The sequence below is a fragment of the Polypterus senegalus genome, chromosome 7 (assembly GCF_016835505.1).
Source record: "Polypterus senegalus isolate Bchr_013 chromosome 7, ASM1683550v1, whole genome shotgun sequence".
NCBI classification, from domain to species: Eukaryota; Metazoa; Chordata; class Cladistia; order Polypteriformes; family Polypteridae; genus Polypterus; species Polypterus senegalus.
Window position 1 is genome coordinate 117,519,957 of NC_053160.1, and position 18,856 is coordinate 117,538,812.

Below are 18,856 nucleotides of genomic sequence, written 5' to 3' on the forward strand. Positions count from 1 at the left end.
TTTCAAGTGTACCGAAATAGCCAAATATTTTACACCTTTGGACAACCGCCAATGCCTCTTAAACATCTTAGATTCACAGGTGATGATTTCAGTAGTGGACACTTTGATGTTTATGAATGTTTAAACTCTCAAAAGCTGGATGTGAAGTTATCGATGAAACCGGTTGTATGCTTAACGCTTGACAGATGCCGAATGTCACTTCAACACAAGTCCTGCAAATACTGTTGTAATTGAAACAAACCATGAAACTCAAACCGATTATGACAGCAGCAATCCAAGCTGTGAGATTTGAAACAAGATTACTGTTCACATGGCCAACTGTATGTTGCATGCTCAAGAGTAAGCTCAGCGCACAGCTTGGTCATAATTACAACTGGAGGGCCGAACTCACAACGTGGTATACAAAGAGATCCTAGACAAATGCTTATTGGTATATTTTCCCTCAGTTTAAAAAGGTTTAATTTTCTTCTTAATAAAACTTTTAAGGCAGTACTTCGCTGCTGCGAAGCACGGGTATTTTGCTAGTATCAGATATGAGATCGGTCCATGAGTGTTCAGGAATCTGACTGCTTGGGCAGAAAAACTGTTACACATTCTGGTGGTAAGGGCCCGAATGCTTTGGTACCCTTTTCCCAAAGGCAGAAATATAAACAGTGAGTGTGAAGGGTGTGTTGGGTCATTTACAATGTTGGTGGCTTTGCGGATGCAGCGTATGGTGTAAATGTCCATGATGGAAGGAAGAGAGACACCAATGATGTTTTCAGCTGTCTTCACTATCTGTTGTAGTGCTTTATGATCCCTGACCAGGCAATTTCCAAACCAGACATTGATGCAGTTGCTCAGGATGCTCTCTATGGTACCTGAGTGAGAGAATGTCCACCAAAACAGGAGGACAGGAGGGGAGAATACAAATACTCTTTCTCACAAACTACATCAGTACAGTTGGTTCACACTGAGATTAGTGTGTTAAGTAAGAACATTTCACAGATGTTCAGTTTCATTGTTACCTCTAGTTAAATTACTAAAAACTTTAATACCATAACATAGCAGCATTTCATATAGGTTATTTAACAGTTAACTTTAATTAAGCTTTACATTTAACTTTAACAACTCAAACTAGATTGAAGTTTACCAAGGCATTCTTAGGGAGCTGACTGCCCATGTATCCATTGCTTAGGAATCCTCCTTCAAATTCAATTCTGTCACTGTTTGTAACAGTGTTTAATAATAAAAAAAAGTATAAAGCATCACTAATGGTTTACATTTGCAGAGTACCATGGTTGAACCCTATAGTTCCATATATTTATTGTCTTCTTGACTCTGAGCTTTCAGGGCTAGAATATGAGCAGTACTCCGTTCTGATACTTTATTAATTTAAACTGAATTAAAAGTTATGTCTTTTTTTTTTTCAATAAATTCAGAATGCTGTATAAATAGAGCTTTATATTCTATTTACATTCCCAATTATCCATTCATCTTCCAAGTTACTTACATTTAAACTGATATTTTAAAATAATACAGTTGTAAAATGATTTCAGCAACAAATATGTCAATGCAAGGTTTTCTAAAATTATTTTTGTGATATTGGGAATAGCTTAAGTTATGAATAATAGTGTTACATTTGAAACTTTCTTTATTGAAATGAGACATATTCTTTTCCCTTTCTTTGCCTTTTTGTCATTTAGATTAAAATAAATCATTTACCTGTAGCTTTAGGTTACTGTCCATGCATTTTAGCAATATATTGGTAAACAATTCTTGTCAGCGGTGTAATCTTATACTTTGGCATATTGGTCTTCCATTTTCCCCAAACCCTTTAAACCAAATTATTTACCTTAAAAGGACATACTTTTTAATATCCCCCAGTATTTTCTTAACATATCATTATAGATCTGTCTTCGCTGCATTTTTATTTTCTTTCTTTTATTGATTGTGCACAGATTTAAGTTTTCAACTCAAACCTGTCAAGTCTAACTCATTCTTGAGTGGTTTGAATTTAACAGTGTGAATGACTTTTGAGATGAGGAAGATATCTATAGTAATGAGAAAGAAATAAAAAGCAAATTTAGGGAGAACATACAATAGCCATACTGCTATCGACAAAGCTATGCCTTGACCCTGGGTTCCTCAAGCCACACAACTCTATTTCTAAAATCTGCATGACATTTTTATGCAGCTATATTATCAGTTCCACTTATTCTTTTATTAGAAGTTTTTTTGTAGTCACATTAACCATAAAATAAGAACACACTCTGGATAAGACAATATTCTATTTTACAATATATCCAGTTAACAACTTTAGACTGAGGAAGGAAATCAGGTTACCAAAGGACTGGAAAAACATGTGAAAAGAGTGAGCATGCAAATATCACACAGACCGTGACTCTGTTGTGCTTGAACTTAGGACTGAAGCTGTCACTTTTATAATGGTGCCTTACAGAATACACCAAACATGCATTTAGTTAAGTACCAAATACATTAATCAATGGTTCTTTATTTTGGAATATTTTAAATATAATATAATGCACCCAGAAGAAGCATTTTAAACAATTAAAATTGTGTTTATTTTCAATTTTTTAGTGGTGGTGTTTGTTTTGGTGTCCCTCTGTTGGTGTTAGTCAAAAACTATGAAATTTTAAATTATTACCTTTATTTACTAATGTAACTCATGTATGGATTGTTCCTGTTTTGTACTTCAGTGCTTACTGTGATAGGCTCCAGCTTCTCTGCTATACGCTAGAAAAGTGGGTGGATGGATAATTAGTATTTGTGAGGCATACATAATTCTTCAATAAGCATATTGTAGAACACTAAGATGAAAAAAAATGTAACTTTTTTCTCTTTGTTTTTATTTCATTTAGTTTGTGGAGATATTCATGGACAATTCTTTGACTTGATGAAGCTTTTCGAAGTGGGTGGTTCACCGGCTACAACACGTTACCTGTTTTTAGGTGATTATGTCGACAGAGGCTATTTTAGTATTGAAGTAAGTACTTTTATCCCTTTTCTTTGGTGTTGTGCTTGTTAGAATGTTATAAAACAATGAGTACTTCTGATTTGGCTGTCGCAGTCCAACTGAGGCATTGTGCAGTCGTATTGCTGTTTGTATAAAATACCCAGTAGTGCTTCTTGACACACTTATGCTGTATAATTTGTTGGCTGAAAGTACTCAGTGTTAGTGTGTCAGATAGAGGATGTGAAGCATTGTTCATAATGACACTCAGTTTTGTTTTAATTCTCTCCTTTGGCACTGTAGATATCAAAAAACATAATCCTCACAGTGCTGTCAGCATTGTCCAAGTGAGAATAAGCCATGTGGAGCAGATAGATAATCGGATCTTACACTCTAATCTTTGTGTGATTTTTATCACATTTCCAGCTGCATTTTGCCCTATTTCAGTGTTTCTCAACCTTTTTGGTGTCACAACCCACTGTTTCTCCCTCATTGAATTGAGTACGTTCATCAGAGTTGCAGTGAATCTAGCAAGATCGTCAAAGCCAATGCGGGGGGATGTGTTCCCTGTGTTGAATCGAGCACTATCATCATTGCTTCCCTGTTGGTGAATCGAGCATGATCATGAGAGTCCCCCCCTTGCTGAATCAAGTGCAATCAACAGAGCAGGATGGGTGCAGACTGAGCACCATTGTCAGAGCCACCGCCTCCCACTACCATTATAAATAATAGCAATTCATGCCACACTTTCATTTATCATACTATTAAAGCACTGACTGATATTTTTCCTAGTATGCTCAACTCCATATCATAGACATGTTAAGGTGTGTATATGTATATTTTTATGGATATGGATGACAGGAAATATGGAATACTTGATAGTTTATAAATCAAGAACTGTCACTGATTTACTGTGTGACTATGAGAAGTTCTCTTAAGAGAATTATATGTGCTCATTGAATTTCTACTTTTTATTTCAAACAGTTTCTGGAGAGGTCAGAATCTATGACTGTATATGCAAATAATAACATTAATTGTGTTCTGATTTAATTTTGTATTAAATCATAAAACACCTGCAAATTGTATTTGATTTTGTTAGAGAATTTGTTTGAACTACATACAATGGACTGCCCTCTTGACATTTTTTAACCACTTTTTAAAACTTTTTTTAATCTTTTATGTTAGGTTTTCTCAAAAAGATACCTACTTTTTCTTTTACATGTTGAAGATAAGTGAGTTTTTATATTTGTGAACACATCAATGTTAGCAAATTAAACATAGGCACATTTAAATGGGGGATTGTTTGGGTGAAGTGCACTGTAATTGACAAAAATGTCATTGTTTTGTTTAACTTGTGCTTTGACCAACAACCGTACACATACTTTCAAGACAAACTATGTAATACTGTATGTTAAGCAGAAAGCCAGCATCTCCCAAATCAATATCTACTTTAGTATAAAATATAAGTCAGTAGTTCACACATGAGACCCAGTGTAAATTGAATCAATGGAAAATGCAAATAAATTTATACCATTTAATAACACAGCAGATGCAAGCATGTAAACTAATTTCTTTGAAAACGACTGGGAAAAGATGCATACCACCACCATTTAATTGCCTCACATTTTTATGGAATCATTTTGTTCAACCCACTGAATTAAAGCTAAAAGTCTGCACTTCAACTGCATCTGAGTTGTTTCGTTTAAAATTCATTGTGGTAACGTACAGAACCAAAATTAAAAAAAGGTTGTCTCTATCCAAATATTTATGGACCTAATTGTACCTTCAGACGTTTTCAGGTAGCATAGACATGACCATCTAGACAACATTTTATTTCAAAGACTCCTACAAAGAGTGGTGTGTTTATATTTATAACTGAAAAAGTTGCATGGCTATGTGTGTGTATAAATCTGCAGTATAAACTTGATATACCAGGGCCAGGCACAGTGGGAAGTTCAGATACACAGTAGTGCGATGTGATCCTACCAACATACAGTGGTGTGAAAAACTATTTGCCCCCTTCCTGATTTCTTATTCTTTTGCATGTTTGTCACACAAAATGTTTCTGATCATCAAACACATTTAACCATTAGTCAAATATAACACAAGTAAACACAAAATGCGGATTTTAAATGATGGTTTTTATTATTTAGGGAGAAAAAAAATCCAAACCTACATGGCCCTGTGTGAAAAAGTAATTGCCCATATGTTAAAAAATAACCTAACTGTGGTGTATCACACCTGAGTTCAATTTCCACTGCCACACCTGCTTCAATCAAGAAATCACTTAAACAGGACCTGCCTGACACAGAGAGGTAGACCAAAAGCACCTCAAAAGCTAGACATTATGCCAAGATCCAAAGAAATTCAGGAACAAATGAGAACAGAAGTAATTGAGATCTATTAGTCTGGTAAAGGTTATAAAGCCATTTCTAAAGCTTTGGGACTCAACCACAATGAGAGCTATTATCCACAAATGGCAAAAATATGGAACAGTGGTAAACCTTCTCAGGAGTGGCCGGCCAACCAAAATTACCCCAAGAATGCAGAGACGACTCATCTGAGAGGTCACAAAAGACCCCAGGACAACGTGTAAAGAACTGCAGGCCTCACTTGCCTCAATTAAGGTCAGTGTTCACGACTCCACCATAAGAAAGAGACTGGGCAAACGGCCTGCATGGCAGATTTCCAAGACGCAAACCACTGTTAAGCAAAAAGAACATTAGGGCTCGTCTCGATTTTGCTAAGAAACATTTCAATGATTGCCAAGACTTTTGGGAAAATACCTTGTGGACTGATGAGACAATAGCTGAACGTTTTGGAAGGCAAATGTCCCATTACATCTGGTGTAAAAGGAACACAGCATTTCAGAAAAAGAACATCATACCAACAGTAAAATATGGTGGTGGTAGTGTGATGGTCTGGGGTTGTTTTGCTGCTTCAGAACCTGGAAGGCTTGCTGTGATAGATGGAACCATGAATTCTACTGTCTACCAAAAAATCCTGAAGGAGAATGTCCGGCCATCTGTTCGTCAACTCAAGCTGAAGCGATCTTGGGTGCTGCAACAGGACAATGACCCAAAACACACCAGCAAATCCACCTCTGAATGGCTGAAGAAAAACAAAATGAAGACTTTGGAGTGGCCTAGTCAAAGTCCTGGCCTGAATCCAATTGAGATGCTATGGCATGACCTTAAAAAGGCGGTTCATGCTAGAAAACCCTCAAATAAAGCTGAATTACAACAATTCTGCAAAGATGAGTGGGCCAAAATTCCTCCAGAGCGCTATAAAAGACTCATTGCAAGTTATCGCAAACGCTTGATTGCAGTTATTGCTGCTAAGGGTGGCCCAACCAGTTATTAGGTTCAGGGGCAATTACTTTTTCACACAGGGCCATGTAGGTTTGGATTTTTTCTCCCTAAATAATAAAAACCATCATTTAAAAACTGCATTTTGTGTTTACTTGTGTTATATTTGACTAATGGTTAAATGTGTTTGATGATCAGAAACATTTTGTGTGACAAACATGCAGAAGAATAAGAAATCAGGAAGGGGGCAAATAGTTTTTCACACCATTGTAAGTATACCTGTTAATCCTTAATAACCCATTAAAACCTAGGCAAGACATTGTCCCACTTCTTGGAGGAAATTGTAACACTAATATGGTGGTTCTTTCTTCAATGTCTTTTAATTACGCTCAACTCCCACCCTTCCCAATATTAAGATATTCTGAAAGAAGGGTAAACAGATTGAAAGAAAAACCTCTACTTGGCCCTCTAGTAGATAAATAGGTTGTGTCTCATTATAATTAATAAAATTACTATGACACCATAGCTTGATAGTTATGTCATATACATAATTTACAAACATTTGTTGCATACATCCTTAAACCTAGTTAATCTACTATAATTTAATAATAATTCAATATCTAGCTCTTCTGTTGTGAGTAATTTTCTATCACAGTGTTATTTATTATACTAAGAAATAAGAACTTCTTTAAAATATTGAAATACTGATTGTTCATCAGCCCTTTGTTTTATCAATGTATTGAGATTAAAATTCAGATTTTATTTTGCCGTTCAACATTTGGTTCAGTTTATTAGCCGTTCATCAAACTGGACATAGTTAGTCTGGTGATTTAAATTAACATTGATTGCAGAACTTTTGCAGTGTAATAGGATACTTGCAGTTATATTGAAAAGTAATGAGGGAAAATTATCCCAAGTAATGAGGGAAAATGATCCCAAGCAATTCCTAGTAATAGTAAAAGTCTAAGCGCAGTATAGCGAGGGATCACTGTATATACTGTATACTTCGACTTTCGCGGCTTCATTCCATCGCGGATTTTAAATGTAAGCATATCTAAATATATATCACAGATTTTTTTGTGGTTTGCGGATTTCTGCAGACAATGGGTCTTTTAATTTATGGTACATGCTTCCTCAGTTTGTTTGCCCAGTTGATTTCATACAAGGGACGCTATTGGCAGATGGCTGAGAAACTACCCAATCAGAGCATGTATTACGTATTAAATAAAACTTCTCAATGATATACAATATGCTACCCGCGTGGTGCTTTGCACACTTTAAAGCTCTAACAGCCCGCATTGATTTTTGATTGTTTGCTTTTCTCTGTCTCTCTCTCTGACATTCTCTGCTCCTGACGGAGGGGGTGTGAGCAGAGGGGCTGTTTGCACACAGGCCATTTGCTTAGAAAATACGGACACTCCTGTACAAAATGTTGAAAGACTACCTTCACATTGATCTGATATTTGAAGTACCAATAAAATAATGCAAAGAAATGGCATGTACTAAATTGGAAAATGTACATGGTTTAAAAGCGACTGCAAAGTAGTAACAACGGCTTTGTTGTGTATAAATATCAATCCATCTTCCAACCCGCTGAATCTGAACACAGGGATCTGCTGGAGGCAATCCCAGCCAACACAGGGCACAAGGCAGGAACCAATCCCGGGCAGGGTGCCAACCCACCGCAGGACACCCACAGACACACCCACACACCAAGCACACACTAGGTAGGGCCAATTTGGAATCGCCAGTCCACCTAACCTGCATGACTTTGGATTGTGGGAGGAAACCGGAGCGCCCGGAGTAAACCCACGCAGACACGGGGACAACATGCAAACTCCACGCAGGTCTCCTAACTGCGAGCAGCAGCGCTATCCACTGCGCCACCGTGCCGCCCTGTGTATAGATATGGAGAATTTAATAAAACAGACGTAAGCTATAGGCCTTAACTGGAAAGGAGAAGTGGTTAAATACAAATGCCCACTGACTCAAAAAAGAAGAAAAACTCCTAATAGTAAAATTAAACCATTTTTTTAAATCAGTTCTTTCTTGGAACTCTGCAACTAATATTTTTTCTGTTATAGATATAACCTGGAAATAAAATGACATTTGTTTATAAAAAATAATTATTTGAATTTTAACAAAATATAACTCAAATCCCCTAGATAAACAAATAAATGTAAAACATGAAGAAAGGAATCCAGATCTTAGGTGAAAAAAAGTCTGTGTGAATCTTCTGCTGAAAGGAATACACCACACATTGGAGTTAAGGATTACTGGTCTCTATATACGGCTGGATTTTCATTGGTTAAATTCTCTAAAAGTTTCTTCTTCATTAAAATGCAATTATAATTGCATTTTAAGTCAGCTTGATAAATAAAAAAAAATGGAATCAACCGTTGTTTTGAATATCAGTAGATAATAATACAGACATGTAAAATTTCCTGGTACACATACAGGTCACCTTTTTTTTATTATTCAATGTTATGATGTATTTTTGTGCTTTTCACATTTGTCTGATAGTTATTCCTCATATAATTAAAACTCCCTTGATATTCTCCTGGGGATGTATTTAAAGGGATCAACTTTATGGATAGCCAATGTAGTACAAACTGGCTTTCTAGGGATTCAGAATAGCTAAATAATGGCAAACAAATAGTTCAATTTTATCAGCCTTTCATCTGTGGCTGTACCATTGCAGAAACTCTGTTTCACAAGATTGTCATGAATAACCATTGGGTACTCCATTTTCCTGTTAATTTAGACAAAACTCAGTAATTTTTAATTAGGTTTCATCTTATCTGCAACATCAACTGAACTAATTGGTTGCTAGAATGGTAAGTAAAAAAATTGAAGCATAATATTAATACTAAACACAAGGTCCTTTAACCCACTTCATGCAATTCAGGGTTGCATAGAAAGCCTATGCCTTTTGCAAGGGACATAAGGTAGGAAATAGCCCTGGACAGGGTGCCAGACCAACGCAGGACCTACTCACAGAGGGGCTACTTTGGAATCATCACTTAATCTTAACAGTATCTCTCTGGGAAAAATCAAACAGACATGTGGATAGCATGCATACTCCACAAGGACAAAAGCTGGATGTAGGATTCAAAACCAGTATGAAGGATCCATGGAGAAGTAACGTTTCCTTGGTTTATTTGGATTTAATGCTAGAATATTTCATATTTTGTGTATATACTATAGTTAGCTTTAAAAGGGACACTAACCCTCTTATCAACAGTCATTTAAATTTATTTCACGGTATTTTTTTTTTGTAAAGCAGTCTTTTTAATAATATTGTTCTAAATGTAAACTTTGACCTTTTACATGCACTGTTAATTTTGTCATTTTTTATTATTATATTTCAGTGTGTGCTGTACTTGTGGGCCTTGAAAATCCTTTATCCTAAAACGTTGTTTTTGCTCCGTGGAAACCATGAATGTAGACATTTAACAGAGTATTTCACATTTAAACAAGAATGTAAGTATAAAACCACAAGTTTCTGTTTCTCTTGCATTAAAAACATGATCTGAAGCATGAAGAAATGTATATTTATCTGATTTTTGCTACATTAAAACCACTGATTCTTTCATGTGTATTTTAAACTGTGTGATAAGCTTTACATTACAAATAACCCAGTGCTGGATGCATGTTATAAAAGTGAGTGCAACAAGCTTGTCATTTTTTATTTTTTTTTATAGTAAGGCAGATGGAGGCTTTGTGAAATCGCCTCTGTTCTCCTTCTGATGTTCTTTTAATTTATAGAGCTGTGCCTCAGGAAATTGCAGATCATTATGTGACCTTTTCACCTTTATGTCCAAAAGTTCATTTAAAATCTGTTCTCCAATAGCTTGCAACATGGGACCTTTTGATTTGTTGATCTGACCTGGTGAAAATCAATTGTATGATACATGAACAGTTATTAATGGTTAGAACCAAATCATTTATCACCCTTTCAGTACATTTTAAGAGACATTTATCAATTTTCAAAAAAAAAAAGAAATCTAACTAATGTTGTGATACATACTTCTTAATAAACAAAATAACATTAAATGCTTTACAGACATTTCTGTAAAGTGTTAAAAGATTTTCTATCTAAGTGTTTGCAGGTTCACATGCAGCTGGAACCTTTCTCAGTAGAAATGTGCATGATCCAGGATTGAATCTATCACAGGTCACATTATTATACACACGGACATGCTCACACACTCATGCATTGAGCCATTTTAGCGTTGTGTAAGGCAGGATATTTCTGTGGCCAGGAGAGAGGACTTAAGTTTACAGTTGCTAATAAACCTGACAGCTGTACTCTACTTTGGAGCAAACCCCCACATAAATACATGGAGAACAAACAACATTTCTACACAGAGCACCCCAGACAAGTGTCATACTGAAGTCATAGTGGTGTAAAAAGAAAATCCCAGTCAGAAATAAAATAGTGAATTGCTTAATTCATATATGAAAATGTTTTTCTTTTTGATCTGTTATTCTCTTACTATTTATGAAATCAGATAAAAAAAATTAATCAGAAAAAGTGAATTACTTATAGATAGAAATAATTTGTTTTGTGACATAATATCTTGACAAGCCTCAGACTTGGAAAAAACATAAATTATATTAGGTAATGTTCTCAAATCCACTTAATCCAGGTCAGGGTCGAGAGAATGACTACATTGGGAATATGGAATATTTGATTAGCTATATGTATGACTACTTTATTTATAATATTAATATACAGAATACACAAAAATGCAACATATTACATCGAAAAATTGCATGTTATTTTAACTTTAAAATATTAATTTTACAAAGGTATTTTTGGGAATGGCCATGTATTGTATCAGATGAGTTTACAAGAGGCAGTAAGTTAAATTTTTGGTTACTTCATAATCTATAGATATTTATTATGAACAGATAAATTAGTTTTTAACTGGATGAAGAGAGGTGGGTATAAATCATGGCCAATTCTCTACCATAAGGGAAGCTTGCATGTTTTCTCTTGTTTACATGGGATTTTTCAGTATTTTCTCCCACATTCCAAAGATATGCATATTAGTTTGATCTGCCACCTTAAAATAGTTCAGGATTAGTGAATGTGAATTTGTACATGATTATGTCCTATGAAGGAGAAGTTGTTTCTCAGGGTTGGTTCCTACTTATTAATTGAAGTGTTAAATAAAAAGTAAACATCGTCAAACATGTTGCCTGATCATTTGTCACAATCAATGTTTTAAATTTCTCCTAGTAATACAGTGCATCCGGAAAGTATTCACAGTGCATCACTTTTTCCACATTTTGTTATGTTACAGCCTTATTCCAAAATGGATTAAATTCATTTTTTTCCTCAGAATTCTACACACAACACCCCATAATGACAACGTGAAAAGAGTTTACTTGAGATTTTTGCAAATTTATTAAAAATAAAAAAAGAAACATATGTACATAAGTATTCACAGCCTTTGCCATGAAGCTCAAAATTGAACTCAGGTACATCCTGTTTCCCCTGATCATCCTTGAGATGTTTCTGCAGCTTAATTGGAGTCCACCTGTGGTAAATTCAGTTGATTGGACACGATTTGAAGAGGCACACACCTGTCTATATAAGGTCCCACACTTGACAGTTCATGTCAGAGCACAAACCAAGCATGAAGTCAAAGGAATTGTCTATAGACCTCCAAGACAGGATTGTCTCGAGGCACAAATCTGGGGAAGGTTACAGAACAATTTCTGCTGCTTTGAAGGTTCCAATGAGCACAGTGGCCTCCATCATCCGTAAGTGGAAGAAGTTCGAAACCACCAGGACTTTTCCTAGAGCTGGCCGGCCATCTAAACTGAGTGATCGGGGGAGAAGGGCCTTAGTCAGGGAGGTGACCAAGAACCAGATGGTCACTCTGTCATTGCTCCAGAGGTCCTCTGTGGAGAGAGGAGAACCTTCCAGAAGGACAACCATCTCTGCAGCAATCCACCAATCAGGCCTGTATGGTAGAGTGGCCAGACGGAAGCCACTTCTTATTAAAAGGCACATGGCAGCCCGCCTGGAGTTTGCCAAAAGGCACCTGGAGGACTCTCAGACCATGAGAAACAAAATTCTCTGGTCTGATGAGACAAAGATTGAACTCTTTGGTGTGAATGCCAGGCGTCACATTTAGAGGAAACCAGGCACCGCTCATCACCAGGCCAATACCATCCCTACAGTGAAGCATGGTGGTGGCAGCATCATGCTGTGGGGATGCTTTTCAGCTGCAAGAACTGGGAGACTAGTCAGGATAAAGGGAAAAGATGACTGCAGCAATGTACAGAGACATCCTGGATGAAAACCTGCTCCAGAGCGCTCTTGACCTCAGACTGGGGCGATGGTTCATCTTTCAGCAGGACAACGACCCTAAGCGCACAGCCAATATATCAAAGGAGTGGCTTCAGGACAACTCTGTGAATGTCCTTGAGTGGCCCAGCCAGACCCCAGACTTGAATCCAATTGAACATCTCTGGAGAGATCTTAAAATGGCTGCGCACCGACGCTTCCCATCCAACCTGATGGAGCTTGAGAGGTGCTGCAAAGAGAAATGGGCGAAACTGGCCAAGGATAGGTGTGCCAAGCTTGTGGCATCATATTCAAAAAGACTTGAGGCTGTAATTGCTGCCAAAGGTGCATCAACAAAGTATTGAGCAAAGGCTGTGAATACTTATGTACAGGTGATTTCTCAGTTTTTTTATTTTTAATAAATTTGCAAAAACCTCAAGTAAACTTTTTCATGTTGTCATTATGGGGTGTTGTGTGTAGAATTCTGAGGAAAAAATGAATTTAATCCATTTTGGAATAAGGCTGTAACATAACAAAATGTGGAAAAAGTGATGCGCTGTGAATACTTTCCGGATGCACTATATATATATATATATATATATATATATATATATATATATATATATATATATATATATATATATATATGACTTTCGGAGCCAATTTAATATTATCTTTGTGCCCTTCTGATATTAATGACATTTTTGGCTGTTTTATTGAAATTTATTTGCCATTTGTTTACAGGTAAAATTAAGTATTCCGAGAGAGTGTATGACTCATGCATGGATGCCTTCGACTGCCTTCCCCTGGCTGCTCTGATGAATCAGCAGTTTTTATGTGTTCATGGAGGCCTGTCTCCTGAAATTAACACTCTAGATGACATCAGGAAGGTAAATAAGCCTTTTTAATATTCATCACAGACTTTAATTTGAAAACAAAAGTACTTTGGAAATTTTTACTGTTTCAGATTTTGATTTTACAATGGATTATAAAGGATGATGTGAAGTGCTATACGATATAGACCTATTGTTTTATTTTACTAGAGGTCTATACAATAGTTCTTTATGGAAGTAAAATGTTAATGATTGCTTGATGTTGGTTTTTTAGTTTGTTTTACTAAACTAGCTATAGTAAATCATGTGTAAAGCAGAGCAAACAACTACTTCTGATATTTTAATGTAAATAAAGGAATTTGTTTTTCACTTCCTCCCAGACCTTCCTGCATACTACTCAACTGTTTCAGCTTTTTCTTTTTGGAAAAAATAAAAAACAACAGATACTTTACTAAGTAATCTGAATGAGCAAGATTATGAAAGGAAAGACTAATTGAACATGTCTTATTTATTTTTCTTTCATACTGAAAATTATACTTCATCTTAACTTGTTTCTTGCTCAGTGTTACTATCACTGTGGCTGATGCTCCAGGATAGGCTCTGTCTCATTTCCTCCCTTTAATGGCAAAGGCTACTGATAGATGGATTTTGTAATGTTATATTTTGCAGATTATGTTGATATATATTACTAAAAAATTTCAATAAGTGTATATCTAAAAGGATTCCACCAATTATAGAAAACACTAAACTGTGAGGTAAAAAATGAAATTGTATCAAAAAGAAAAGATGCATTTTTTTCCCCCGAGATGCATTTTGATTCCAAATGGAGAGTAACTATGGCTCAGTCACAATTGTTAAAATAAGAATAATCAGTCCTTTTGATTTACTGTTTTAGACTATGGATAGATGGATGGACAGACAAATGGACCTACTGACCAATCAACCAACCAAACTTTGTTTGTCCCTAGGGGAAATTTGGCTTTTTTCAGAACCCTAATAAATAGATTAATAAATAGTATGACTAACAACAGACCTCAACTCAAATACAAACCAGAAAGACCAAAAAGAAAGAAAACTTCTCACTTGGGTAAAGATGCAAAGAGCAGTTACGGGTAGATAGGTAGAGAGATAGATATTGCAATTAACATTAAAAAGAAGCAGTAGAATTTCTTGACACACTTGTGTTGAATAATTTGTTGGCTAAAAGTACCCAATGTTAGTTTGTCAGAGAGAGGATATACAACATTGCTCATAATAGCCCTCAGTTTTGTTTTAATTCTTTTTCAGACTAATGATTCAGTGTGCCTCCTCTCCTGAAGTGCTGTTATTAGCCCACAGCGAAGAAAATTGCACTTAACATCAGAGATCTAGAATATTGTAGGTAAAGGATGCCACTACACATAATAAAAAGAGTGCAGTCTCCTAAGAAAGTAGAGTCTACTCTGCCCTTTCTTATATAGTTACAAGACCAGTCCAGCCTACCATTGACTTGGACTCTCAAAGAAGAGTAGTAGTGCACCACCTGTATATCCTGTCCTTGAATGGAGACTGGACATAAAGGTTGGTGCTGTGAAAGTCAATAACCAGTTGCTTTGTGTTGCTAATTTAAAGTTCCATACAATTCTTTCCACATCAATAAACAAATTGGGTTCTCCGCCCAATTCCTATACTTTTTGTCACCATCCTCCATCAGTCACTCCATAAGTGCAAAATCATCAGAGAATTTCTACAAGTTAAATTAACTGGTGTTATATTCCAGGTGTAGAGAGTGAAAGGAAAAGAAAACAGAACAGCTCCTTGTGGTACTCTAGGATTGCTTACATCTATATCCAAGACACAGTACTTGAGCCACACAAACTACAGGGTGCCAGAGATATAGTCCATTGAAATGCTCACCCAACTGCATATCCCTGAACCTACCCTATAACAGGCATGGCTGGATGGTATTAATGTCACTAGGGAAATAAAAAAATATATAATCCTAACAATGCTGCCAGCTTTATTCAGGTAGGAATAATATTTAGATAACTGGATCTCTCACTGTAGTCTTTGTCTGATAAGCAAATTGCAATGGGTCCAGGTGGTCTTCCACAAGAAGAATCATGAAGTCTAGTCTCTCAAAGGTCTTCATGTTGTCGGATGTAAGTTCCATGTATCTGTAGTCATTAGGTGAAGAGTCGTCCTCCTTTTTTGAAACTAGAACGATGCCAGATGTTATCCACAGCATGACACTCTCTGCAGCCTTAGTAACAGACTGAACAAGTAAAAACGGGCATCACGTTAGTCACCACTTCATGGCATATTTAACATTTGAATAGAGAAGGACCAGCTAGTTTTTTCCTCAAGAGGTAAATGACACAAATTTGTGGAAGTTTGTCATCATTCTTTGCAAAGTCACATTGTTGAAGTCACCGCATATTTTAACTGCAGAGTGAGAATGATTAATCATTAGAGTGCTAGAAATAGTTTCAAAATTCCATGAGTAGAAGTGATACCTGGTTCTGTTTATAATTTTCACTGAAAAGGGCAGGTGTGCATGTACTGTATGTGAGTGTGTCAAATAACATGATATATGATTGTCATAATCAGAAAAGTAATCAGTAAAGTGTAGTGATTAGCATTGCCTCTTCAGACCTCAAAGTTTCTGGGTTTGATTCCAACCATGGTCACCGCTTTAATGTTTGTGTGGAGTTTGCATGTTTTTCTTATGACTATAAGGATCTTCACTGGATACTCCTGCTCTGCTGTAGCCTACATTGAACCATTATTCTGTAACTGTCTTGGAGCATGTGTTTGAGCCCAGTAATAGACAGGAATCTCTTCTCTGGTTAATTCCTGTCGAGTGCTTAATTATGACAAAGTGAGCTGTGAGATCGTTTTACCACAAAAGTGAGTTCTGAAAATGGATATATGATTGTATATTTATGAATTTATTCATTTATATAAAAGGAGATGAATACAAGATAAAAAATAGTTAGATATTTAGTATACAATGATCTACAGTTTTCCTTCTTCATTAAAGATATTGAACCTTGCTCTTTCAGCCATGGAGAGCACAAGTGGGAAGGAAAGATGCATTTAGAAAATTAAACGAATTCCAAGTCTGTCTGTGGTTGAAATGATGCCAGACATTGTTGTTTTTAATTCTCACAGTAGAGCACCAAAAAGAAATACATTAAAGAAATGAAATATTTGATTTGCTGAGTAAACTGTTTTACTTTTAGTTGCTGCTATTAGAATAACATTTTTCTGAGATTATGCAATGGACAAAAATGTCATTTCTTAGAAGTAATGTGTATTGGCAAAGATGGGGAGATTCAGAAAACACAGTGGCCTTCAAATTTTTCTTTGTCATCACTTTCATTCTGTGTGCAGGTCATTGTACAAAGGAATTTTAAATTTAGTATAGAATGAAACCATGCAGTATAATGATGCTTCAAAGGCAGAAAGATGATATGACCAAAGACTATTTAGGTTTCCATTCTGTTTTGTTTGTCCCATTTTGAAAAATGTCAAGGCCCTTAAACATAAATACATATAAATAGCTTCTAGTGAATTCTGTAAGTAAATAAATAGCTTCTAGAGAATTCTGTAAGTAAAGAAGCTAATTAAAATCCATTATGAGTCGTTTGTTCTAGATTCCCATGACCATTTGTTTAGCAAAGTGCTTCCTGGTTTTCATCTTCAGTAAAATTTCTATTGAAGAATTCAGGATCATTTTTGAAGAACTTAATTGTTTCTTGTTCTGTCCAATGCTAAACATTTTGGAGATGTTGCTGCACTCTGCAGAATTTCTACTGCTACTGTGTCTTTTTTTATTTGGTTATCTAAAACTACATACAATTCTCTGAATGCAGTCTTTCTAAAATGCTGCAGAAATCCTAATCATCTTTGGTCTTCTTACTTGAGTCCTTTCATATTCTATCATGTACGTATATCAGATGCCATTTGCCTGAACTTATATTTAATATCCATGCTTTCCTATCATATAATAGTATGCTCCCAATTATAAATTAATTGTATTATAGTGCATTCAAAAGTGTCTTCTCTTTTTGAATGCATTTTTCCATCCATCCATTATCCAACCCGCTATATCCTAACTACAAGGTCACGGGGGTCTGCTGGAGCCAATCCCAGCCAATACAGGGCACAAGGCAGGAAACAAACCCCGGGCAGGGCGCGCGCGCACACACACACACACACACACACACCAAGCACACACTAGGGACAATTTAGAATTGTCAGTGCACCTAACCTGCATGTCTTTGGACTGTGGGAGAAAACTGAATACATTTTTGGCACTGATATATAAATCTCTTTGCATCTCTAATTAACTGTTTTACTGTTTTCTTTAATTCATTGCCATTTTGATACCTTCTCTGGAAAGTTAATAGTCATTGTCTTCTTCATACCATTTTCCATTTGAGTCTGAGTGGCTTTGCAGGCGTTATCCAACTGAGATTAATCGTTGTCATATAGATTACCTCCTACTTTCAGTTCTTCTTTAATATTTTGCAATCATTTTTATTGTTGTCCTGAAGTAGGGACAATAAAGGTAAAGCAAGCATAATTGTTTCACCTTGTGTCTGATTTCTCCCACTTTTGCATCTATACTTATTAGAGATCTTTCTTAGTCCCTATTTCACTCCTATTTTATATATTATTTGTTAGCTTCTTCCACATTATTCTGCAAAAGGTGTTTTCAGCATTAACAAAGCATATGAACAGCTCATTAAATTTGATATGTCTTTCCCACACAGTTGCTATTACAGAAGTTGTTTCCTCTGGGCCACAACTTCTCCTGGAAAGTAATTTTATTTTATGATGAAATAACTTGTCTTCTTTCAAGCACCTTAAGCATTACCTTTGATACATATGAACTCAAACCAGTTCTGCTATGGTCCGCATCTTTCATCATATATTCTTTTATTTCTAAGTGAAAAAACAGAACAAAATCAAAAACTTAACCCTTTTGAGAATTTCACAGTGTTGTAAAATAAAGTACTTTAAACTGAAGCACTGTGTACTTCCATTAAGACTAACATTAAACATTTCTACAGGAGTAAGAATTATTCATAGGCTGAAATCAGAGTTGTATTCTTGCAAAGCAAAGCAGCTTCAGCCAACATGTTAGATGAAAAATTGTGTTTATTAGTATGTTTGAATGCTGAATGCAGATGTCCTTTCAATACATGTATTCAAAAATACATATATTTAACTTTACTACAGTAAATAATTTAAGTTCATTTTGCAATTTCTGCACAATATTCATTATTGATTGATTGATTGATTGTATTATTTAACCTTCGAGTCTGTATCCTTGTTTTTCATGTTTCAGCTCCTGGGTGCATCTAATTTTCCCCCTTGGGATTAATAAAGGTTATCTAAATTAATCTAATCTAATATGCAGATATTTGTTTAAAATATATTTTGTATGAAAGGATTCAGAAAATTTCTG

At 35.7% G+C, this 18,856-nt stretch overlaps 1 protein-coding gene across 1 annotated transcript in view; it reads left to right on the forward strand.

Moving 5' to 3' along the window:
* The window catches only part of LOC120532800 (serine/threonine-protein phosphatase 2B catalytic subunit alpha isoform-like), a 396,980-nt gene that overhangs the window by 288,675 nt on the left and 89,449 nt on the right, over positions 1 to 18,856 (forward strand). Inside the window, 3 exon segments of the mRNA XM_039759182.1 lie at positions 2,862 to 2,986; positions 9,633 to 9,744; positions 13,310 to 13,455. Coding sequence (XP_039615116.1) covers positions 2,862 to 2,986; positions 9,633 to 9,744; positions 13,310 to 13,455 — 383 coding nt within the window.